This window comes from Eubalaena glacialis, chromosome 16, assembly GCF_028564815.1.
Source record: "Eubalaena glacialis isolate mEubGla1 chromosome 16, mEubGla1.1.hap2.+ XY, whole genome shotgun sequence".
NCBI lineage: Eukaryota > Metazoa > Chordata > Mammalia > Artiodactyla > Balaenidae > Eubalaena > Eubalaena glacialis.
The window spans coordinates 64,073,361-64,100,343 of NC_083731.1; the positions used below are offsets into that span (position 1 = coordinate 64,073,361).

At 42.5% G+C, this 26,983-nt stretch overlaps 1 protein-coding gene across 1 annotated transcript in view; it reads right to left on the minus strand.

Annotated features, from left to right (window-relative positions):
* LOC133076365 (protocadherin-8-like) overlaps nt 1-25,875 on the minus strand; it is a 49,084-nt gene extending 23,209 nt beyond the window's left edge. Inside the window, 4 exon segments of the mRNA XM_061170914.1 lie at nt 22,818-22,885; nt 23,279-23,776; nt 23,807-24,243; nt 24,246-25,875. Coding sequence (XP_061026897.1) covers nt 22,818-22,885; nt 23,279-23,776; nt 23,807-24,243; nt 24,246-25,875 — 2,633 coding nt within the window.
* Nucleotides 25,876-26,983: the final 1,108 nt, after the last annotated feature.

Sequence of the window (26,983 nt, forward strand, 5' to 3'; positions counted from 1 at the left end):
GAGAAGGGGACATGATGGCATTTAATTTTCCTCCCAGCCATAAAAATCCTGATTCTACGACAAATTACTCTGTTTCTACTCCCCTCCCGCCACCGAACCAGCCCCACCACCACACAAAATATAATTTAAACTTATCTTTCTTCCTTCCAATACTTCAACTTTTCCTCAGGCAAATTATCTCATTAAATGGAAAATATTTTTCTACATCGTGAGAAGTATGGTTTGGGGGGGCTTTTTTTTTTTGGCCTAAGATGCATTCTTTTCATTAATACAACCACATACTTTGTTTCAGTTTCAATGATAAAGGGAATCACCAAATTATCTCCTTGCTCACATTCCTCTTCCTCAAAAGTCACCAACTACTTCATTACCCTGGAGACTTCCTTCAAGAAAGAAGGAGTGTGATAAGATGAAATGTTTTTCTTTCTAAATTCTTTTGTAACTTGAAAGGAAATAAATTGTACTAAGAAATCCTTTCACTTATGGCAGTTTTTGTTTTAAATATCTTGCAACAGAATAAAACTTTTAAGACAAAGAAAAATGTAGTCCATTCCATAATAATATGACCTAGTAGGCAACACACTATAGGAATAGGAGAATTGAATTTTAGCTTCTTACTTTCTTACTTTTTCTCTGTCAAAAAAACATGGTGGCCATAACCAGAGTTGGTGTTGGGCTGCTCTGCCAAGAACAACCATGTCTTGCTCATGTCTGGCCCCTTTTCTGACTGATCAGGCAGCTGTTCTGACTGATTGGTGCCCATGTTGTTAAATATTTCATTATTGCCCCTGCCTATAACTCAACAATAGAAGTACTAAGGTTGCTGACTTGTTTGTGTGCAACAAGTAACAGAATGATACATGATGAGTAAAGGACATGAAGAGAAGAAGAAGAAAGAAAGGGAGGTAGGAGGGGATTAGTGCTGGCATACGTTGTTATTTTACACTTGTCACATAACAGATTCCAAGAATTAGATTTTGAAATTAACATGATTTGTAAACTACCATGCATAGGACTCTCTTCCTTAAACAAGTAAACTGAATTAAACAACACCTTGTTCTTGTTCTGTTTATACTAGGGTAGATTGTATTTGAACTAGCACCACCTGGTTGTCAAAAAAACCTAAACAGTGGAGTGTTAGGGATAGTATAAACCTCCCTTCTGTCAGTGAATTAAGTGTTTGTTCCTGATATTTAAATACCATTTTCCAGGGCATCAGTGAACACTCTGGTGTCTGGAAAGAAGTAATTTATTACCTGGAAATCCAGGTTTATTCACTTCCCATGGATGAATACTTTGCAGTTAGGAAATAGTGTAGGTCATTCATCAAAGGATTTTACCAATGTTACCCTCATTTTATTTAAAAGATTTTCATGATTATGTAAACATCAACTTTGACACCTTGGTTAATCTGTAAGAAGGAATCCTCTCTAATTGCTAAACTTCTATGAACTTCCCCAACTTCCAAGTGGAAAAAGTTATCACTATTTCTTAATTCACACACTATCTCATTCCCAAATATATTTTTGAAAGATTAGAAAAATAAAGTATATTGAGTAAGTAAACGAGAAAGGTCATATATGAGGTCATTCCTATCCCCTAAGGAAAAATCTATCTAATAAAATCCCATGTATCTGTTAGAAATAAAACAGAAATGGGAAGAAGGGAACATAATCAGCTACATAGTTCATTTTGTCTGTTTGATAAAAATGCACTAGCTGATTAGAAGAAGCACTCTTCTTGGGACTGAGGCTAGAAAGTCTTCTTTTGATCCCCTAAAAGACAACACAGTGTAAGTGTACCATGTTCTCACAAAGCACCCACATGAAAGACTTGGACTTCTTGGACTATGATAGAGTAGCTTGCATCAGATTGACCTTACTACTAAGAACAACTATAAAATGAGTAAAATGCAAAAACATCTCTTTGTAAGCATCAAAAACATCTGGAACAGCCACAACAAGATCTTGCACAAAAGAGAAGTAAAAGAAAGTAAGCCAACGTTTTGTCACATTCCCCCTAAAATTATCTGCTGATTTCTAAACTTCCCATGATGAGAAGCCAAGCATAAAGCAGTATTAAATCAGGGTCAAATGTCAATAAGGCTTAGCAAGTGCAAATGCTCAGGGCAACCCCTGAGTACAGCTCTTCTCAATCTGAAGACCTGTGAACTAAAGACATAAATGATCTGCCCCACATGCTCAACATACAATAATAATACCAGAGTATTATAACTGTGATAGACACTGTCATTCAAAAGTGGGGGTCAGAGGGTCAGGGTGGGGGACATAAGGGAAAAAGAGTCACATAGCAGTAGCTGGTCCAAAGCAATTCAGAAATTCATTTGGGCATGTATTGCCAGTTCCTTGATTAGGGTTCAGTTCTGGGAGTGGTTTTCTAAGGCTCTTGGTTCTACCGTCTGGAATTTTGTCTCCTCCCTCTTGGTTATTATTGCAAGCTTTCTTTTCCACAAGAAATAATCCATATTTGCAAGTAAGCAGCAGTCTCAGCCTGCTTCCTGCCTACATAAGATTAGGGACCCAGAGGCTTTTTTCATTTTGAACTATGTCCATCCATTATACTCCAAGCTTATGATGCTTCTGTCAATACAATTCTCTTAAAGATCTTTGGGCTTCCTATGAACAGTAGTGGGATTCACTCCACTTGACAAAACTCCACTCAGAAATCTTTTTGATGTAGGCCCCAGTCTGTCTTGTGCTGGGAGGGAGCTGAGGAATAACACCCTTAAGATTCTAAGAAAATTTTTGTCTAATTCTAATGGTCTATAAAGTGCACCCTTAAATCTTTCTGAAATCTTAACAATGTGCCCTATAGCTGTGCCCTTAAGATAATCTTTATCCTGAGATCAGGTCTGATAGATATTGAGAGCCTTTGCAATATGGAGAGGCTGAAAATAAGATACAGTTTTATTTTTACACTTAGTAAGCTCTGGATCCTTTATATTTTCTCTAATTTCTGCTTGAAACTGAAAAAGTTCCTTCTTAGTATCTTTCTCTTTCTCACTCTTGTATAATATTTTATCATACATGGCTAAAAATAACCAATTAGCATTTTTGACATTCTTTCCGAAAATCTCCTTATGCAGGTTCACTATTTAATTAGGTACATTTCCTATTTTCCGAGTTACGCCAGGCAACAGTTAGGCTACATTTTCTGCCACTACATCACACGGGTTGCCTTTCCTCCAGCCTCTAGTAATAGCCCCTTCCCTGTCCTTCCAGTTGCATCAACAATTCCTTTGAGGATCTTCCAGGCTCCTCCTACCTCTGAGTCCCAAAGCTGATGCCACATGTTTTAAGGTTTTGTTTCAATCATATCTTACTTCTAGGTATTATTTTCTGTTCCATTTGTCTATTATTGTGTAACTGACCACCCCATAACTTAATGTCTTAAAGTAATTTATTCTTAGATCTCACAGCTCTGCAGATTGACCAACTTCAGCTACACAGTTCTTGCTTGGGGTCTCTTGCACAGTAGCAGTTACACAGTGGCAGGGTTGAAGCCATTTGAAAGCTTGGCTGGGCAAGATCTCCTAATGGCCCATTCACTCTTACATCAGGCATCTCAGATTCTCTTTCTTTCTCTCCCTCTCCCTCTCTATCTCCCCCACCCCTGCTCTCTCTCCTAGAATTTATCCTCCAGTGCCTCTCCATGTGGCATGATTCTCTTATAGCATGGTGGTCTCAGAGTAATTTCTCATCTTAACAGTGAGGTTCTCAAAGGGCACATCCCAAGAGTGAGTGTTCCAAGAGGCCAGGTAAGCAGCAAGACTTACGCTTGAGCCTCAGAAATCACACAGTGTCAAAGCAGATGTGCCCTATTGGTCAAAAGTGAGTCACAGGGCTCACTTTTTATTTCAAAGGGGCAGGACAAAAATACTAGGGGGTACGATTCATTAAAGGCACACCTTTGGAGACTAATACGGTAAAACCATTGAAAAACAAAGAGAAAACTCTAAAAAACAGTCAAATAAAATATGCCATATTACCTTCAAAGGACCAACAAGAGGACTAATGCTGGCTTTTCAAAAATAAAATGATAGGATCCAGAAGATAATGGAATAACATTTTTAATTTTTTAAATTTATTTTCCTTTTTTTTTGGCTGTGTCAGATCTTAGTTGTGGCAGACGGGATCTTCGTTGTGGCATGTGGGGTCTTTCATTACGGCACGCGGTCTCTTCGTTGTGGCTCTCAGGCTTCTCTCTAGTTGTGGCACGCGTGTTTTTTCTTTCTAGTTGTGGCGCTCGGGCTCCAGAATGTGTGGGCTCTGTAGTTCGCGGCACGCAGGCTCTCTGGTTGAGGCGCGCGAGCTCAATAGTTGTGGCGTGCAGGCTTAGTTGCCCCACGGCATGTGGGATTTTAGTTCCCTGACCAGGGATCGAACCCGTGTCCCCTGCATTGGAAGACAGATTCTTTACAACTGGACCACCAGGGAAGTCCCAACATTTTTAATTTAAATCCAGTTACTTGCTGAAAGAAAATAACTGCCAACTTGGAATTATATATCTAACAGAAATAAGCTACAAAAATGAAAAAAGTAAAAAGATATAATTTACAATAGCATCAAAGGACATCAAATTCCTAGAACTAAATCTAAACTATGTGCAAGACTTTGACACTGAATAAGAGATATTTTTTAAAGACTTACAGATTCAGTACAACCAAAATTAAAATTCAAGCCACTGTTTTTACATAATTCACTGGTTCTTCTCATGGAAATGAAAAGAGTTAAAAATAAATGAAGTAATCTAGAAGAACAAAGCTGGGATCTTATTCTACTATATATCAACACCTATTATAGAGTCAAGGTGGTAATGATGCAGGAATAGACAGACTGACCTATGGAACATAATAGAGATGTCAGAAACAGACCCACACATACATGGTCCCCTGATTAATAACAATAGCAAAGAAGCAATTCAGTACAAAAAGATTTATCTTTTCAATAAACAGTCCTGGGCCACTGGATATCCATGTTAGGGAAAAAATACATGACCTGGTTTCTCCTTACTGCTTATAGTGAAATGTGAGAGAAGAGAGATAAATTAAAGGAATTGTCAGGCAAAACGGAACCAGAAACTAAAGATGTGGAAAATCCTCAGTCTATTCATATTGCCAAAAATGAGAAAGCATGCTCTGAAGAGATCACCACAGGTGTGGCTGGACAATCACTCCATAAAGAGATTGCCCAGCAGCCAGCTCAGTAGAAGCCAGAAATAGAGATGGGATTATCCCAGGAAAAACACTGCCAGCTTGGGCTAAAGGAAACAGATAATAGACAAAAGGAAGGAAGGAAGGCTTTTGGACTTCTGGGATTCCACAGGATGGAACAATAGAGCTATTTGGCTGTGAACATGCCTTATCCCTCAAGAAAAGGGATGAATGATCCCGAAGGTGATTCAGAGATGGGCAGGACTGCCACTGCCACTGAAGGTCCAGAGAGCACAGGCCCAGGGTACAGGGCTGTCTTCTCCTTGGCTTCAGAGGGCCAGGCTGTTGCCACTAGTGCCTCATAGAGAGGCTGCCACCCAGAACCTTGGAGGCGGGGCCACCAGCCAGAGCCTCAGGGGCAGAGCCGCTACCTAGGACTATGGAAGGAACAATGCTGCCCCAGTGGGCTCAGAGGGAGGAGAATCAAGCCCAAAAAGATTATTCTTTTTCTTTTTCGTCTTTTTTAATTTTCATTATTCTTTTGTTTTCTTTTTTTTTTTTAACATTTTTATTGGCGTATAACTGCTTTACAATGGTGTGTTAGTTTCTGCTTTATAACAAAGTGAATCAGTTATACATATACATATATCCCCATATCTCTTCCCTCTTGCGTCTCCCTCCCACCATCCCTATCCCACCCTTCTAGCTGGTCACAAAGCACCGAGCTGATCTCCCTGTGCTATGCGACTGCTTCCCACTAGCTATCTATTTTACATTTGGTAGTGTATATATGTCCATGCCACTCTCTCACTTCGTCCCAGCTTACCCTTCCCCCTCCCCATGTGCTCAAGTCCATTCTCTAGTAGGTCTGCGTCTTTATTCCCATCTTGCCCCTAGGTTCTTCATGACCTTTTTTTTTTTTTTTTTTTTTAGATTCCATATATATGTGTTAGCATATGGTATTTGTTTTTCTCTTTCTGACTTACTTCACTCTGTATGACAGACTCTAGGTCCATCCACCTCACTACAAATAACTCAATTTCATTTCTTTTTATGGCTGAGTAATATTCCATTGTATATATGTGCCACATCTTCTTTATCCATTCATCTGTTGATGGACACTTAGGTTGCTTCCATGTCCTGGCTATTGTAAATAGAGCTGCAATGAACATTGTGGTACATGACTCTTTTTGAATTATGGTTTTCTCAGGGTATATGCCCAGTAGTGGGATTGCTGGCTCGTATGAGGCAAGAATATACAGTGGAGAAAAGACAGCCACTTCAATAAGTGGTTCTTGGAAAACTGGACAGCTACATGTAAAAGAATGAAATTAGAACAATCCCTAACACCATACACAAAAATAAACTCAAAATGGATTAAAGACCTAAATGTAAGGCCAGACACTATCAAACTCTTAGAGGAAAACATAGGCAGAACACTCTATGACATAAATCACAGAAAGATGCTTTTTGATCCACCTCCTAGAGAAATGGAAATAAAAACACAAATAAACAAATGGGACCTAATGAAACTTAAAAGCTTTTGCACAGCAAAGGAACCCATAAACAAGACAAAAAGACAACCCTCAGAATGGGAGAAAATATTTGCAAATGAAGCAACTGACAAAGGATTAATCTCCAAAATTTACAAGCAGCTCATGCAGCTCAATATCAAAAAAACAAACAACCCAATCCAAAAATGGGCAGAAGACCTAAATAGACATTTCTCCAAAGAAGATATACAGATTGCCCACAAACACATGAAAGAATGCTCAACATCATTAATCATTAGAGAAATGCAAATCAAAACTACAATGCTATATCATCTCCCACCGGTCAGAATGGCCATCATCAAAAAATCTACAAACAATAAATGCTGGAGAGGGTGTGGAGAAAAGGGAACCCTCATTCACTGTTGGTGGGAATGTAAATTGATACAGCCACTATGGAGAACAGTATGGAGGTTCCTTAAAAAACTAAAAAGGATTATTCTTGAGCCTTAAGATCTAATGGAATTTGCCTTGCTAGGTTTCAGACTTGCTTGGGATCCATCATCTCTTTCCTCTTTCCAATTTCTCCCTTTTGGAATCTAAAGCCTCACCCATATCTGATTGAGATGCTAGTTAGCAGAGACTTTGGACTTGGAGTTGATGCTGGAGTTGGTTAAGACTTCTGGAGCTGCTGGGATAGAGTGAATGTATTTTGCATGTGAGAAGGACATGAATTTTGTGCTAAAATATTCATTCATAGCTGCACTATATGTAATCAATCAAAATTGGCAACTACCTAAAGGCCTATAAATAGTAAAATGGAGGGACTTCGCTGGTGGCGCAGTGGTTAAGAATCCGCCTGCCTATGCAGGGGACACAGGTTTGAGCCCTGGTCTGGGAAGATCCCACATGCCACGGAGCAACTAAGACCGTGTGCCACAACTACTGAGCCTGTGCTCTAGAGCCTGTGAGCCACCACTACTGAGCCCACGTGCCACAACTACTGAAGCCCGCGTGCCTAGAGCCCATGCTAGGCAACAAGAGAAGCCACAGCAATGAGAAGCCCACGCACTGCAACGAAGAGTAACCCCTGTTCAGTGCAACTAAAGAAAGCCCGCGTGCAGCAACAAAGACCCAATGCAGCAAAAAAAAATTTAAATAAATAAGTAATTTTTTTTAAAAAGAAATATATATTAAAAAATAGTAAAATGGATAAATGAATATTGGTAGATCCACACAACAGAATGCTATAAAGGTTAGCATCCACTCTTTATAACTGAATGCAACAATGTAAGTGAATCTCGCAAATATAAATGAGTAAAGGAAGTCATCACAAAAGAGCATCTAACATATGATTCCATATACACAAAATGCAAAAACAGTCCAATGTAATCTATGACATTAGAGTCAGGAGAGCGGACATGCTTTGATGGGAATAGACTGGAGAGGAGCATGAGGGCTCCCGGAATGCTGTTCACTGTCACGTTCAGGTTCTTGATCTGAGTGCTGGTTACACAGGTGTAATCAGGTTGTAAAAATCCATTGAGCTGGATGCTTATTACGTGTGCACTTTTCTGTACATATATTATACTCTGATAAAGTTTTTCTTTAAATGAAGAAATAAAAATGCTTTCAGATAAATAAAATACAGAGAATTCAGAGCCAGCAGGTCCAGAGTAAAATAATTATTATTGTGAGTTTTTCAGGCAAAAGAAAATGATTCCAGGTGGAAAAGTGGAAATGAAAGAAAGCATGAAGAATAACAGACTATAAATAGGTATGTCAAACCAAATAAATACTGACTGTATAAAACAATAAGAATAGTATCTTATGAAGTATAAAGTACATGTAGAATTAAAATACATGATAACTGCACAAAAGATAAGAATGGGATCAATGCAAAGTATTCTACATGCTTACATTTTCCAGGAAATGGCAAAAAAAAAAGTACTAATTCATAGTAGATTCTTATTAAGTCGAGTATGTATGTTATAATCCCTAAACACTAAAAGAAAAATAAAACAAAGTATAGCCAAAGGCAAGTAAATAAAGGGGGAAAATGGAATAGCAATGTTTAAAATTGTTGATTAGTTCAAAAGAAGGCATGAAAGAAGAAAAACAAAGAAAACAAATAGTAAAATACTAGACTTAAATACATTAAATAGTACTTATATCAACATAAATGAACTAAATATTTTAAGACTAAAATTTCATTTAGTTTCATTATTTAACAAGCATTTCCTGAAAGTCTACTGGAGTCAGACAAGATGCTCACTAAAGCCCTATACAGAGAGAGAAGGGAAAAGTTGCTCTGCTTTCTCTTTAGATGGGTTGCATAAGGACCAGACTTTTGATACCCCCTAACTTTAAGAGATCTGAAGTACAAAAAGAAATAGGAGAGGGAAGTATGAGTAAAATCAGGTCACAGTGTATATTTTCCATTTCCCAAACCACCCCTGCCCAGGTCCACACAAAACTACACGTGAGAAGTTGTCTTACCCATCAGAGTCAACCATCTCTACTCTCCACGACAGTGGGAAGTCCGTCATCTTCCCAGGCTGCTACGGACTCGGGCGTCTGAGAAGGGAACTCACCAAGCAAAGAGTAGATGGCTACAGAAGAGACGGCTCTGACAGACACCTGCGCCCCCAACTGTCCCCAAGCTCAGCTGTCTCCTTCCCCTCAGGGCAGAGCAGATGCTTAGCAAGAAGGAAAGCTCTGTAAAGGGGTTTCCAAGTCCAGTCAAATGTGGACAAGCTTTAGGGCTAAGAGAAGAACATGTATGTTCTGACCTTTTTCTCATAAAGTAATTTTAGTAACGAAAACTATGAAACATTTTTTTCACTAAATTGTTCTTTGGTTCGCTTTAGAAAGCATGGGTTCCAGCTCAGATAGCTGTTTAAAAAACAGCAGCAACAACAACAAAAACTCGTGGCATAAATCTGGATTCTTTCAGTTTTCTGCATATTTATGGTTAAATGGAGTCTATAAATGTGACTCTTGTAGTCAGTAATCTCGAAGCTTTTTTAAAAACACAAAGTTTAATATCTAGCTCAATCATTTTCCAAGTTTATCTTAGTCTTTCTGAGGGAATGTGGGCAGTTGATTGCATGGTATTGTAAGTATGACAGTTAGGATCCCAGAAGAAAAAATAGTAGCCTTAAGGGAGCAAGTTCATATTAAGAGAAGAAAGACTCATATCTACTCCCTACCCCAGTTTATGCCCCATCTCCAGGGGAAAAAAATTAATAGAAGCTGCAGCTCCAAATTTTGTACCAGTTGCTTGATTTATTTGACCACTTTTCTAAAACACTGGTTTGATCAAATCACAAAAGAAGTCAAATTTATGTGTTTGACTTTCCCCACTCTCCTATCCTAGTTTCAACACCAGAAAAGTGTTAATAAGTTGGGGAAAAAATGAACACTATTCAAGGGGCAAGAGAGAGAGACAGAAAAGATTCAGATAATCCACAAATCTGTAATAAGTCTCAGAATTAATGAATGTAAATTATATATACATTGAGCTAGGTAAAGACTGGGGAGCACCAAGATATATATATATATATATACAAGGGCACACTATCAGTGGAGGTGTTATAAAGCTGCTCAGATATACAATGAGCTATCTTAACTTTTAGTTGTCATGCACTGAGCATTTTCAAAATACATGTTTATAATTTCTTAGCTTACAAAGGTTTTGTTACCTTCAGAGAACATTATAAAAATAAGTCAAATGGCATTACCATAACCAGAAAGAGGAGGGCAAAAGAAAGTTAAATACCTTAGGCCCTTTATACTTGTAAAAGTAGTTTTCTTTTACATTAGAAAGCTAGTGGTTTGTGGATTTCAGAAAAAGGGAATGGGTGCAAAAGGGTTAAAGTCACCTCAGAGAATCACTGAATTACAAGCGTAACACCTGACCAGGTCATTAACTGTTTTCTAGTGTTTTACGTAAAACTCAAAATTGAATTTGCCAACAGACGTGGAAAATTAAATTCCCTTGAGGAAGTTGCAAAGGCCTACATTTTGCTACAGGAGAAATAGAACATTAATGGAAGTTGCACAATATCTGTCTTTTTTAATCAAAATCTCAACAGGGCCCTGAACAGTAGCATGCCTCAAAGGAAGCAGCACGGAGAGAGGAAGCAAAGCACCCCTTTGTGCAAGCCTGCCAAGTCTATTAGGAGCATGCATGATGGATGAGGGACGCGCAGCCAGAGGACAGATCACATCTTTGAGTGGTTGAACATGCATTTAGATTGTTCATCCGCTCCTGGTGATTTGAGCAGAGAAACTACCAAAATGGGTTTTTAAGTACTTTGCTTTCTAGACCTATAGACCTATAAAATGAAGAACTAACAAGCTAAAGGAAAGGCAGTAAGGCAAGGTGGAACATGCCCTGAACCCAGAAGATGTGGTCTGGCATTGAAGCTCCGCCACTCACCAGTACTGGGACTTGCCTAAGTAATTTAACCTTGATTTTCTTATGTGTAGAAGACAATAACACTGCCTGCTTCACAGGATTGAAATATCATTGTACACGTGAAAAGCCTGACAGATATTAGTTAACACTACATCATCAGCTGATGCAGACATTTAATTAGGAAATGCATTGGCATGGCCAATGCAGGGCTGGGGGGTGGCATACTACCTGGGGAACGACCAGCAGGCTGTCCCCTAGGAGACCTCAGGGAATTGCATTCATTATCTTTGTCAGTTTATCATAATACAGTGTCCAGCCCTCAGAGAGGCAGATTCAAATCCCTGATTTTTCAGCACTATGAAAATAGATCCCTTTCTGAATAGCAAAATCACTTCAAGCAACCTCATGGTTCTGATGTACAAAACCAAAATTGCAATCTAATTAATTTACAATGAAAATTCTACTTTGCATAGGAACAGAATACATGCTTCCATAGGTCCAGCCCATTCTCTCCCTGAAAACAAGCTTACATGGAAAACCAAATCATAGGCAGAAAGAGGAAGGTTGCTTGGGGATAAGAACTCAGATGGGTAGGTAATCAGCACATTTCAGGTGTCCATCTCTTTACAGGCCCTCAGGTGTAATATGTCCTCAGGGCTATCTGAGAGGTGGGCCTGGCTCCTGTGATCAGGGCTTGGGGTACTGTCTATATGGCTGTCCCATCTCCATTTTAGGGGAGGCAGACCATTGAGGCTGGGGCAGGGCACATAAGCAGGAAGGTGGCAGGAGATAGAACTGACAACTAAGCATGGACTAGAGCATATGCCATCTATAAAATATGTCTACCAAAATATCTATGAATGTCTGTGACTGCCTTCTGGGCCTTACGTGGGAGAAGTTCTACAGGTTTTCTTGGCTCCAGGTTGGAAAGAAAGTACCTTTCAGGCTGTGTGCTATCTGGAAGACTCTCTCTCATTACTTAGAAATGCCTATCAATCATCTCCCCAGCTACAGTGGCCTGAGCTAGAAGCTGATCATCCGCCACTTTACTACTTCATGCCTCTTGCAGGGTATCACGACAGCACCATGGGCTGATGGGGGTGCACGAGGTGCAGAGCAGGTGGCCTACAGACTCAATTAAATGGCACATTAACATTCACCAAAGCAGAAAAAAGTGGGCTACCAAGTCTTTGTGAGTTTTCCAAAGGATTCTTGAACTAAAGAAACAGTGCATTTATTATTACTGGGCTCTAACCTTCCAATTTATATGCCCTCATGTGCCTGTCAAGTTCACTGCTGTCTTGAAATATAGCCAGAAGGCAAAATGATCGACTGATCTAACTTTCCAAGAACTACTGTAAAAAAATGTTTCTACTAAAGGGTCTTTTTTTAAAATCAGAGGCTCACACCACTGCCAAAAAAACTGTAATCCACAGGGGACTTTATTATTGTTCGCCTACTTGAAAAGTTAGTTAAAAAAAATAATAATAGCCAACCAAAAGAGATGAAAAAAAATAAAAAACTAATTGCACCAAACAGAAAGGAAAAGAGAGAAAAAATTAGGAATATTTGGAATAACAAACTACATCCATTTAAAGAAGACAAGAGGGAAATGAAAAATGTTTCTGATGGTAATAATAAATATTTATTAAGTGATAACTATGGGCAAAGCATTGCTCTAAGCATTTTTGTTTGTTTGTTTTGTTTTTTTGTTTTTTTGTTTTTTGTTTTTTTGCTCTAAGCATTTTATATGTACTATCTCATTTAGCTATTACAAAATCCCTATAAAGTAGGTACTGTTATCCCCATTTCAGGTGAGGAAACCAAAACCAAAGAGATTACAGTATTTCTTTTGACAAAGAAGACATTATTTTCACTGTTCCTTTAGGTCACTTTTTATATGAATAGTAGCATTCGAGGACAGGGCAAGATTACACATTCTGTGTTACGCTAGGTCACAAGGCATCACAACTTGTCAAATCCTATACAAATCCCATCTGACCAAGGCAGCATGGATTAATCTTTAAGAAAACCAGGCACATTGTGGAAACCTGTTCTGTAATATACGGGTCAAGTCATTACCCTAAGATGTAATGCTGCATTGTCAAGAGTTCAAGAAAGCAAAACTGGTGGACTGAGCTCTGAGGAGAGCTGCTGTTTCACTTCCACTCTGAAGGCTAGTAAGATATTCTCTCATGTTGCTGGGCAGCGGCAACAAGGTGCAGCTCCCAGTTAGCCATGTATGTGATCGTGAGGGTTTATCAGGATGTAACTCCGTTGTAAGTTGAGGAAGGAGACAGATCCAAAAAAAAAAAAAAACTATCTCTACAACTTACGTCAAAGAGTGTTCTGCCTATGTCTTCCTCTAGGAGTTTTATGGTGTCCAGTCATATATTTAGGACTTCTAAAACTATGTTGAATAAAAAGTGGCAAGAGTGGGCAACCTGGGACTTCCCTGGTGGCACAGTGGTTAAAAATCCACCTGCCAATGCAGGGGACACGGGTTCGAACCCTAGTCTGGGAAGATCCCACATGCCGCGGAGCAACTAAGCCCGTGCGTCACAACTACTGAGCCCATGTGCCTCAAAACTACTGAGCCCATGTGCCTCAACTACTGAAGCCCATGCACCTAGAGCCCCATGCTCCGCAGCAAGAGAAGCCACCGCAGTGAGAAGCCCGCGCACAGCAACAAAGAGTAGCCCCCGCTCGCCGCAACTAGAGAAAGCCCATGCACAGCAACGAAGACCCAACGCAGGCAAAAATAAATAAATAAGATAAATAAATTTATTTAAAAAAAAAAAAAAGAGTTCAGGAAAGCTTGGGAGAATTCAGTTAGCCTGTAAGTCAGTCTTAGTCCAAGCTTCCGACACTACATTACAAAAGGGCTCCTCTGTACAACATCCAACAATAAGAATCAATGGACCTTAAATTGAGATGAGTAAGAGTCTGAAAGAGGGTGATAGGACAGGCAGCTGGCTGAAGTTTTTCCTCCCACTACAGCTAAATATTTCATCTGCCTCAAGCAAGTGAAATGACCAGCCCACACCTAATTAAACTGCATAGTGATGGTGCTGTGTCACCTTTACAGCATGACAGACACATAGCCTCACCGGTAGTCAGCCACAGAAATCAATAGCTGACATTTGCTCAATGAAATACAAATTGAGATTAGCTAGCTTCACTTTTTATTCAGCAAATTCAAGTCTGCAATCAATTCCTGTGCCTGTGTAGACTATGGAAATTGGTTTTAAATGGATTTGTTTCTTCCTTAGCTAATTACAGTACACGAGTAAATTCATAATCAATTGCTACCTCTACTTTTACTGTATACGTTTCCATGAGCAAAAGAAGTCTGTCAGAGATGGATATTATGATGGTCTTTACAAAGAGAAGCTACTAAGTGTTCCACATACGTTGTAATATATCAGCTAGTTAATGTTAATTTAAAAGACTGTCTTGTTTGTTGAACAAATGTGAAACTTCCCCTGTGGTTGTTAGTTAAGCGTATAAAAAGTTCTCAGTTTTATCAAGAGCCTATTTGGAAAAATAGAGCTTCGCAGAGTGTCTGGCACATCATAGACAGCGCTCAGACAATGTTAGCTGTTATTGATGTAGTGGGTGGTGTACAATGGGTAACACTGGAGTCAGGAAATTTGAGGTTCATATACTAGATCCATCACCCTTTTGTTTGGGTTTTCAAAAATTCATTTTTAATTGCAGTATAGTTAATTTACAATATTGTGTTAGTTTCAAGTGTACAGCTAAGTGATTCAGTTATCATATATATGTGTATATATACATACACATATGTATATATATTCTTTTTCAGATTCCTTTCCATTATAGGTTATTATAAGATATTGAGGATGGTTCCGTGTTCTATCCAGTATAGGTCCTTGTGGTTTATCTATTTTATATATAGTAGTATGTATATTCTAATCCCAAACTCCTAATTTATCTCCTCCACCCCCACTATCCCCTTTGGTAACCATAAGTTTGTTTTCTATGTCTGTGAGTCTGTTTATGCTTTGTAAATAGGTTCGTTTGTATCTTTTTTTAGATTCTACCTATAAGTGATATCATATGATATTTGTCTTTGTCTGACTTACTTCACTTAGTATGATAATCTCTAGGTCCATCCACGTTGCTGCACACAGCATTATTTCATTCTTTTTTATGGCTGAGTAATATTCCATTGTATAAATATACCACGTCTTCTTTAACCATTCCTCTGTCAACGGACATTTAGGTGGCTTCCATGTCTTGGCTATTGCGAATAGTGCTGCTATGAACACTGGGGTGCATGTATCTTTTCGAATTAGAGTTTTCTCTGAATATATGCCCAGGTGTGGGATTGCAGGATCATATGATAGAGTTACAATATCATCACTCTTGACTCAACAGTTCTACTCCTGGGTATATGGCCAACAGAAGCAAGCGTTACATCCACCAAAAAATGTGTAAATGAATTCACAAAAGCCAAAAACTTGAAATCACCCTAATGACCATCAACTATAGAGTAGATAAATAAATTGTGGCAAGTTCACAAATCAAATACTACACAGCAGTGAGAAAGAATGAACAGCATGGATGAAGCTCACAGACATAACGGTGAGCCAGGCTGTACCGTTCCGTTTATATAAAGTTCAAGTACAGGAAAAAGTCAGATGGTGAAAGAGGTTTGAATAGTGGTAACTTTGGGAAGAGTTATTGCCTGGGAAAGGTGCATGAAAAGGAGCCATCAAGGGAGCTGGAAGTGTTCTATTCCTTGATCTGGGTGGTGGTAACATGAGTGTGTATACATATAAAATTCCATCCAGCTGTAAACCTAAAATTCATGTACTTTAATGTTATATCATAATTCCTTCACCGACTATATGACCTCAAACAAATCATCCTCTCTAAACCTCCATTTCCTCATCTATAGAATGGGGATGATAATATAACTACCTCCTAGGATAATTATGAGGTATAAATACAATAATTCATGTAAAGCATTTAGCATGGAGCCTTGTATACAATGAGCATTTGATAAATGTTGCCCATTGTGGTCTCTCACTGAGAATGCAGTCATCAACAGGCAGGATTCAGGAGTTATAAATTTCTTGAGGAATCATACTTAAGGTAAAAGCTAACATCACAAATGTATGTGAACCTGGTTTTAAGAAAAACAAAGACATCTAATCCTATGTTTATAAACTTGAGGGAAAATTTTAGATTCTCAGCTTCTAAATATTGTTTCCCACAGAATTCATTTACATAACAAATTAGTCTAATGAAGTTGAAATACTATTCAACGTAAACCAAAAGATGGGTGTACATTTCACTTTGAAGGTATGTCTCATGTAATTTTAGGTACACTCGTTCATGTTTGCTCCATTCTCGCTGGGGCCTAGACCACCGATTCTGGAAAGCTGATGCTTGGGGCCACATACTAACTCTGAAGACACCACAGGACCTGGAAACTGATTTCTACAGCAGTGATTTTCTATGGAAGGCCAGCAGCCAAAGGAGTTTAAAGGACTTTCTAGCGTCTCGCCTGAGCGTAGGTAAAGAATGAATTACTGATCATGAAAATGGCTGAGTTACTTCTTGGGCAAGTTTAGGAATAAGAGCAGGTTGATTTTATCATGACCATTGCTGCAAAATCTCTAAGGTTATAGGGCTGAATATGAGGACTACAAATTTAAGGTGCTAGCTAGACTAGCAGAGGAGCCTTTAGAAATTAGAGTTTCTGCCTGCAGAAAACCTTGTAGTATTGGGAATTCTTTTTGTTTTTTTTTTTTTAAAGATCTCACTGCCACAACTTGTGGGATCTTAGTTCCCCGACCAGGAATCGAATCTAGCCCCGGCAGTGGAAGCGAGGAGGCCTAATCACAGGACCTCCAGGGAATTCCCGGGAATTCTTGTCATTAGACATTTTTCAAATATTTTATAATAAATAATATAATGTGTCCACCCATTTTTAGATACTTCTATGAACCAATAAAAGACTGATGTCATGAACCAGGGAAGCGTGGAGAACAATGAGAACACAGTCACCCTGTAAGTGTGCCGAGCAACGATGGTGGGTCAGTGGCTCCCTCAACAAGTCCAGCCCATGGACGTGGTCCTCCAGCCTGGCCCTCCTTCTAAATCCACTAGAACTGTGATAATGGAAAGGTTGTACAGCTTCTCTGCCCAATACCGTAGCCACTAGCCACACATGGCTAATGTGACCAAGGAACTGAATTCTTCATTGTATTGAATTTTAATTCATTTAAATTTAAGCAGCCACATGTGGCGAGTGATTATTGAATTGGGTGGACAGTTCTTGCCAGTCAGATCTTGATGAGCCCGGACCCTTCCTGTTGGGGAGATACTAGTGTCCTGCCCTTGCAGACCCAATTCTTCCCACGGTCTGAGCCAATCTTGAAGCCAACAAGACATAATCCAGACCCTTCCATCCCATCACCCAACCTTGCTGCCCCTGGATCTGGTCAGCTGTTCACCTAGTCTGCCAGTCACTGCACTGGGCGTTTGATCTCTCCTTTTGCCCCCTGGTCTTCTGCCTCAGTGTCTGCCTAGCTTCTTGTTCACAGCTAGGGGAAGAGTCCTGTTGGGAGCTCTAACCCAGATGGCTGAGGCCTTAAAACTCTCTCCAGGTCCTGCCACCCCTTCTCCCTGCAGCCCGGCGTCAGATGGAGCTGCAGCTGTGAATGGGCTGAGTGCCCAAAAGCACAACATCACCAGTCATCTGTATTTGGTTTTCACCCATTGCCAGTATCTGCCACTGCTCTACCCACTAAGCACCAGGCAACCCTCTCAGATGTTAGGCCAGAGAAATTGTTTGGGTTCCCCCACCCCAGTGGTGCCCATCCACAGCTTCTTCTTTCTCCCCACTGGGCCTATGGTTACAGCTGGGGTCCAGATTCTTCATCCAGCCTAAAGTTATTCAAAGTTAAATTATGTTCCCAGTAAAACTGTAAACACTTAACTGTATATGAACAGCTAGATGAATATTTTATTTACATTCATAAATGAACCTAGAAAATAAAATATATGTTCACTTATTATATTTGTGGCAATAAAAGGCTCTCATCTAGAACTCTTTGGTAAAATAGCATGGATTATATAAGATCATCATGTACTCTGACATTGACTATTATTGTAATTTAGGGAAACGTCTATCAAAACCAGGAGGCTCGTGGGTGCAGCTTGGCTTATAAATACTTGACAGAAACATAAATGTGTATATTCCCCAGACGTAACTGTCTATATGAGTTGCAGCATTTCAGAATGAAGTGGCTATTTCTGAGGCATGTGAAGGTGATTCGTCCACTGAAGGATGATTTAATTCATCATTCTGTTCAAGAAGTGTGGAAGGTGGCCCTGCTGGCCTGCAGATTTGAACTCTGTCATATACACTTGGCTGCCATCACTTGGGGAGGCATAGGCTTGAAAATAACATCCTTTGAGCTCTTAGTGTTCGGTCTGGAAACCCTTATTTCTCAGCTGGGAAACGTGAGGGCAACGGGTACTTGAAGAGAGTACAGTCCTGTAGCTGTTTTCATGATGTGATGAAATGCCTGGATTAACCTTTCAGGATCCTTAAATGTTTTTTGTTCTGAATGATCTGAAACAACTTGGAAATAAAGTGAAATAGTTTTAAATGTTTTAAATAACAAGAATGCTACATAGCGATATACTTAAAAATGCAAACAGCATTCAGTTGTCCAGAGACTGGTTTTCTAGCTGTTTATTTTTTCTTCCTCTGGATTTTCTACCAATGACTTGTACCTCCACCTGCTGGTGCACTGAGGAAATGAAATGGAAATAAAATTCAAGCAAGTAAATTAAACAATTTGCGAGAATCTCTGATACAGGTTTGGTAGGAGAAATGGTCAGAATTACAGTCTAAAATGAAGTTTCTGAAGATTATCGGGTCAATCCACTCATCCCCTGTGTTAACTATTAAAAGTGAGATGCAAAAAACAATTAAAAATACCTGCGATAAACATCTTATCTCCAGCTGTCAACATCTAATTTAATTATCTTGCCATCACCCACGTGGCATCCTTTCAACACTCCCACTAAAAGTTTTACAAGAAAATGCAGCATAGAGTTGAAGTATAAACCAAATCATAAATCAGAGCAGCTCATGAAGTCAAAGACAGAAACATCCTCAGAAATGTAAATCGGTCCTAAATCTTCAGCAGGCTCATAAAATAAGTATGTAAAACGCTACTGAAACTACGCTACAGCAGAACATTTTAAAAGCATGGACTCCAAAGCCAGACTTCCAGAGTTGGAAATCCAGCTCTACCCCTTACAGCTGGGTGGCCGTGATCAAATTACTCCAACAAGTCTATGCCTCAGTTTCCCCATGTGCGAAACGGTGTTAAATGACAGTACCTACTTAATAGCATTATCATGAGGATGAAGTGAGTTAATACTTGTAAAGCACCTAGAACAGTTCCTGGCACATGGTAAATCTTGTATAAATGCTCAATAAATAAATAAAATGTAGCTGTTGCATACTGGTAAGAGGAAATGTGATTGTTATTACCGAGAAACAAGAAACGGTATTTTATCATGCTGAACACATTGCCTTGAGCACATTATTGTTTGCTAAAGCTACACCTTGAGCTATCATGGATCTAGAGAGCTTGCTTATTATTATAAAGAGGAAACTGAGATAAGGCAAGAATAAGCTGGTAATTCCCTAAATAGTGAATAAACAGTAGGAGTTCCAGGAATTTGATTTTTTTTTTTTTTTTTTTTTGGAAAAGGCTTATTTACCATTAAATGATCTGGAAAGATACATTTACTGTAAAATCTTCAAGTTTTAAGATGACACTAAAATTTTCCACAAAACAAAGCAGCACAATGGAACTTGTAAAAACAACAACATTATTTTACCCTAATATAAAATGTGATGTTATCATCTGAAATAGTCATACAGTTGCAATGTATATTCTGGTTAGACCACACCTTCATTCATCCATTCAGTAAAAAAATGTTAGCACACATTTGATGCCAGTGATTCAGCATGGAACAGGGAACAAATAATAAACAAACAAATATATAAAATAATATCAGGCAGTGATAAATGCTATGATGGAAAATAAAGCAGGGTGGAGAGTGACATTGACAGTGGGGAGAAGCGATCTGCAGTTAGGAAGACCTCTTTGAAGATGGATATTTGAGCAGAGAACTAAATGAAGGCAGAAAGCAAACAATATGGACATCTTGAGAAAGAGCTTACCAGGCAGAGGGAACAGCAAGACCCTGAGGTCTGAAATAAAGACACGCTTGGTCAATTCAAAAAAAACAAGAAAGCCAATAAAATGACCTAAATTATCAAGGGGAAGAGTGGTAAGAAATCAGATGGGAGAAGCAGCCAGGAGCCAGATAATACAGGACTTTATGGGCCATGCGTGGCTTGTTTACAAACATGGCCCCAAAATTCTTTAATAATTTTCCAATGTAGACGTGGGGTCTTTGTCCCCTTCCTTTGAATCTGGTGGGCTTAAGATTGCTTGGACCAGTAGAATATGATGGAAATGACTATGTCTTTCTGAGGTTGGGTCATAAAAGAAGATGGGTCTTTGTCTTGTTTGGTGGAGCGTTCATGTTTGCAACCGTAAGCTGGCATGTGACTTTCCTGAGGCCGCCATGCTGTGAGAGAATCAAGCCACGTGTACAGGACACATGTAGCTCCCCTTCCCACCCCCAAGTCTGCAATCCTAGAATTTCAGTCATCCTAGTTACCACGCCAGACACATGACTGAATAAGCCTTCGGATGATTCCAGCTCCCAGCCATCACATCTTCTCAGCTAAAGCCTCAGAAACTGAAACAGACACAAGCTATGTCCCGTCCAAAATGGCCCAGAGAATCCATGAGCATAATATAATGATTGTTGTAAATTGCTGCATTTGGGGCTAGTTTGTTACCCAGCATTCATAACTGGGACACCATGATAGGGATTTTGGATAAGTGAGAAATCTTTGGAGAGTTGATTAACATAATCTGATTTATGAAGTAAGAGGATCACTCTAGTTCCTGCAGGGAGAACAGACTGCAAGAGGGCAAGCGTGCAAGCAGAGAGGCCAGTTTGGGGCCTATTGCAGTTGTCCAAGCAAGAGATGATAGTGCCCCGGCTAGGGCAGCAGCAATGAAGATAGTGAGAAGAGCTTTGATTGACAATATAGTTTCAAAGTAATTCCAATAGGATTTGCTGATGGATTGGAAGTTGTGTGTGGGAAGATACAAATCAAGAATGACACAAAGGATTTTGGCCAGAGCAAGCAACTAAGTGAATAGAGGTGTCATTTCCAGAGCTACAAACATTAGAGGAAGAGTGGGTTTGGAGAACAGAAATCAAGAGTTCAGTTTTGAACACGTGATATGTTCATTAAACACCTAAATGGAGATGTGGAAGAAACAAGTAGGTATACGAATTTGGAGGTCAGGAGAGAGACTGTTTCCATAGTACTATGTTCAACTCTAAGTGCCTCATTTTAGGAAAGATATATACAAACTAGAGAATATTCAGAAGAAGGGGACCAGGATGCAGATACTTTTAAAAGCCATACCATTTAAAGAAAAAAATGTTGAAGGAACTAAACATAGGGTGGGCAAAAATATCTATGATGGTGAAGAGGCACTTGAATCAGTAGGACATACCATCAGGACTCATCTTTGAGAGACTAAACATCTAATGCCCACTTTTGTGGAGACTAACATAAAACACCTCAAAATTGACTATGCCTTTCCCCACAGGAGCTACCGTTCCAGAACCAGACACCATTACAGAGATTTTGACCTCAACACTACAGGAGATGGACTGAATAGCATAAGGCTGTATTGGTGCAGGATTCACTGAACAGAGCAAAGCCAAACAAAACCACACACCCCTCAAAAATAAATAAATAAAATTTACAAAGAAATCTCAAAAAAAGAAAAAAAATCTATCCCCATATGTTCCCAGCAAATGACATACTGGCCTATATGAAATTTACCTATTCATATGCTGTTCCCTTCTGGAATGCCCACAGGGGCGAAGTTATCCTTAGTGCTCGTGACACTAAGTTATTTTAGTATTAATAACCACAATATTCTGATTTTCCAGTATTTTAATCTTTTGCATTAATAGAGGCAGTTTAGTAGGGTGCTTAAGAGCAGGAAATCTAAAGCCAGAATTCCTGGGCTAAGATCTTAACTCCAACACTTGGGCAAACTACTTAAACTCTCTGTGCCTCAATTTCCTACCTCATTAGATTTATCATGGGGAATAAATAAGTCAATAAACGTATTTAAAATACATAGAAACAGCTATATAGTCAGTGATCAAAAATATTAGCTCTATTCAGCAGCACTCAGCGTACTCCCATCTATGAATGTACAGTTAAGACCCCTTGTTTAGTTTTTTTAATTATGCATTTGGGCATATAGTATTATGCCTTTGAAAGCAAGAACTTCAAGGTCACAGGTGTGAACTTACCCTCTTGCTTTGCAATCATTCCAAAAGGTGCTTTCTTGATATCAGAACTGTTGTCATTCTCTACTGATATCAGAACTGTTGTCATTCAATTCATTGTCTCCTTTTCCACTATCTCTCACACTAAACTCATCTGGATTTGAATGTGTCCTGGAAGTGAAAAGGAAAGAACTACTCTGTTATCCATAAAAATGTACAAAATTTCAAACCCATGGCTTAGAGATAATGATAAATACTCTGCAATTACCTTAAACTTGCAGCAGATTTATCCTCTCCGCACAGGAATGGGGAATGAAAAGGACCTGAGACGGAACCCTGTTTAAAAAGAGGTGTGAGAGCAGCAGTTAATAATATTTCACCCTTAGATATCAGAACTGACAGAGGAGGCGCAGCATCCCTCACCTGGAGTGCTGCAGGAAGACACCATTTAAACCCTGACGGAAAGGGATTCGAGCTGGACCCATAAGGAAGTTACCAGGGGCCGAAACAGCAGGAATAGACATGGGCCTCCATGAACACAGGACCATCAGGCCTCTTCCTGCCCTCATCTGTGAAGATTTTTTCCTCTCAAATAAAAAATAAACAAGTCCCGAAAAATTAGCCACTTGAAGTCCCAAACCTGATCAGGCACTGAATTTTCATAAAGCTCCCAGCGTGAGAATTTACTAAATGCTAACGAGGACACTAAGAGAGCTGGGGGTGCGCTACCTGGGCCCAGGGGATCCCGCTCCTCTTCCGAGGTGAGGAACATAAGGACACCGCACTGTTCCCGGACTGGGAAGTCTCGGCAGACTCGTTCCCCTGCGCCTCTGAGGAAATGGAAAGCGGCGGTGTCTCCACGAAGAACCTTGGGTCGAAGCTCCCAGGGTCAGCCCCTGATGTCCTGCAACATGGGCAAGTCTGGCCACTTCTCGCATGGCAGCCGCTCTGTCTGTGCTCACAAAGCCTCTTCCTCCAAGTCCTAGCCTTGCCTGAGCAGGAACAAGTCACGGTGACGATGGCCACCAGCGGAAGCCCGCAGCCTCCGGTCAAAACCCCGACCACAACCACGGAGAGGTCAGGGTGCCGCCCTGCTCCATGCGCTGTGCGCCGTCCCGCGGGTCCCTCCCGTTCCTGGTTTGCCGGCGGAGGCGGCCGTGGCACCAGCACCACCTCTCCGCCAGGTGGCGCCGAGTGCGCGGGCACGAGGAGCAAGGTGGCCGTGCACTACCGGGTCGGCCGGCCTCCGTCCCGCACCACGACGGCCGCCGTTAGCGGGTCGGCGGGCTGCGGGGACAGGCGGCACTGCAGGGACAGCTCACCCGTGGCCGGGTGTAGCGCTAGCGCCCCGGGGCCGCAGTCGCTGCGGAGCTGGATGTAAGTCAGCTCCGCGTTGAGGTCTTGGTCCGCGTCCCTAGCCTGCAGTCGGGTCAGCAGGTAGCCCAGGGGCGCGTCCCGGGGCAGAGGGGCCTGGGCTGAGTCACTGACGAGTGGCGGGGTCACCAGCCGAGGCGCGTGGTCGTTCTGGTCCTCCACATGCAGCCGCACCACGGCCCGGCCCCGGAGCGGCGGAGAGCCGCCGTCGAGCGCCTCCAGCCCCAGCCGCAGCTCAGCCAGTTCCTCGCGGTCAAAGCACCGTCGTGCGTACAGCTCCCCAGTGACGGGGTCCAATGAGACGTAGGTGGACACGGCGGCCCAGCGCGGCCCACCTCGGCCTCCAGCAGCCGGTAGGTGACCTGGCCGTTGCGGCCCAGGTCCGGGTCCCTGGCGGCCACCGTGGCCAAGTAGGCCCCGGGCGGGTTGTTCTCACGCACCGACACCTCGTAGACCGGCCGCGTGAAGAGCGGCTCGTTGTCGTTCTCGTCGCTCACCCGCACCAGGTAGGGCCGTACGGTGCGCAGCGGGGGCGCGCCGCGGTCCTCGGCCACCAGCGTCAGGTTGTACTCGGCGATGCGCTCGCGGTCCAGCGACCCCGCGGTCACCACCAGGTAGCTGCCCGCGTAGGCCGGCTGCAGCCGGAAGTGCTCGTGCCCATAGAGGGCGCAGCGCACCTGCCCGTTGGCGCCCGAGTCCCTGTCCGAGGTGCTGACCAGCGCCACCAGGCTCTCGCGTGCCGCCCCCTCTGGCACCAGCGAGATGGCGCCGGCCTCTGGCGTCCCGGGCCCGGACGACGAGGTCGCGTCCGCACCCCCGAGAGCGGCGGCGGCGGCGGCGGCGAAGGGCGAGGCGACAGGCGCGCCCGGGGCGGCCAGCGGGGTGATGGCGATGTCCGGCGCGTTGTCATTGACGTCGCGGATGCGCACGATGACCTTGCAGGTGGCGGCGCGGGGCCCGGGGCCGCGGTCCTGCGCCCGCACGTCCAGTTCGTAAGTGTCCTGGCGCTCGTAGTCCACGGGCCCGGCCAGGGTGAGGCGGCCCGAGCGCGGGTCGAGGCGGAAGAGGCGGCGCGCCTCGGGCGGGGTACGGGAGCCGAAGGCGAACACCACGTCGCCGTTGGGGCCCTCGTCGGGGTCCGCCGCGTCCAGGTCGAGCAGTAGCGAGCCCACGGGCGCGTCCTCCGCCAGCTCCACCTCGGCCACGGCGCCCTGCGGGAAGGCCGGGCTGTGGTCTTTCGCGTCCAGCACGCGCACACTGAGGGCGGCCGTGGCGGAGCGCGGCGGGCGGCCTCCGTCCTGGGCCACCAGCTCCAGGTTGTAGGCGGCCTGGCTCTCGCGGTCCAGCTCCTGCAGCAGCACCAGGTCGGCGCACTGGGCACCGTCCGCGCGCGTCTGCAGCTCCACGCGGAAGGGGCTGTGCGGCTCGGCGAGGCGCACGCTCTGCAGCCCATTGGCGCTCACGTCCTCGTCCACCGGCACCTCTAAGGGTATGTGCGTGCCCACGGCCGCGCCCTCGGACACCTCGACGGGGATCTGGGCCCGGGGAAAGCGCGGCGCGTGGTGGTTGACGTCCCTCACCTCCACCTCCACGTGCACCAGCCGGAACCGCTCCTGCCAAAAGCTGACCACGTCGAAGGCCTGGCCGCACAGCCGCTCGAGGTCCAGGCCCGCGTCTCCGACGGTCAGCTGCCCATCACCCTCTTGCACCTGGATCAGCGAGCTGTTGAACTTAACCAGGCGGAACTGGCCTGGCACCTCGCGCTGGGAATTAAACAGGATGTGGTCAGACATAACACCGATGGAGGTGCCGAGGGCTTCTTCCTCGTAGGTGAGGAAATTGACAGTTTCCGTGCAAGACCCTGACACCAGAAGCAGCAGCAGAAGTAACAGGGACCCCAGTCCAGCCCTGTGTAAAGTGTCAGTGGGGAATCTGAGCCTCCAGTGAGACATTCCTGTTCGTCAAAGGGAAAGAAAACCACCAACAATCCGAGTCTCTGCGCTCAGACTTCCAGCTTTCTCAAGTCCTCCTGAGTGCACAGTCAGGAGACACTTGCCGTCTTAAATACTTTTGATCACTAAACCCTCTCTGCTATGTAATCGCTTTTCTCTGCCTGGGGCCCAAGCAAGCTTCTTCTGAACCCTACCGGGGTGGTTACCTAGAGAAGAATATGCAAATAAGCATCCATCTGGACCAATCCACAGTCTCCCGGCCTCTGGGTCATGTTCTTCCCTTGAAAGAGCTCACAGAAGGGCCTGGAGAGCTGAACAGTGGCCAGGGCAGTGCAGGGGGTCATTAAGATCCCTACAGAAGTTTACACTATAAAAACGCACCCTGCTTGCTTTGCTAGTGTGCCCGAATCTCACTTTGAGAGTATGAGGAGGGGACCCGCAGCGTCTTTATTCCTTCCTGAGCACACATAGTCCTCGGACAGAGGCACAATTGCTATTCTCCTTGACCATTTTGAAACAAATGCATATATGCATCCTTTGCCACCCACGGTTATCCATCTATATTGGGTTATCATTTCCTGTATTGAAAGATTCTGGGGGAACAGCTTCTCCAGAGTCAGGCAGTCTCTAATCAGAGAAGAACTGTTTTCCAAAGTAATCATTTCTGAATAGCTTTTCCCAAGCAAAGAAACCATTAATGATGAAATTTCAGCCCCTTCATCTCCTTTTATGTCAGTAATTACTTATACATGAAAACTCGGTGTCAGTCAGGGAGGTTAGTCTACCACAATTCACTGCAAGGGATAGTTAAGGGTAAGAAAAAGATTTAGGGAAATATATTGCAGTCAGTCTTGTTAGAAAATTGCTATACACCAATTATTTTTTAAAAGCCCTTGGCTGAAGAAAACCGCAGGTGGCCTGATAGGCTGAAGGCTAAAGAAACATTAAACCATCTGTCTAAAGCACAATAGTCCTATATTAAGTTCTCTTTATGTGTGAAGTGTTCTAAATGCTAAACAGTCCCACATGTTAATGATGACATTGTTCCTCGTGCCATGGAGCCGTCATCAAGGCAGAGTGTTCTCTAACCAGTCATCTTGAATAAAAT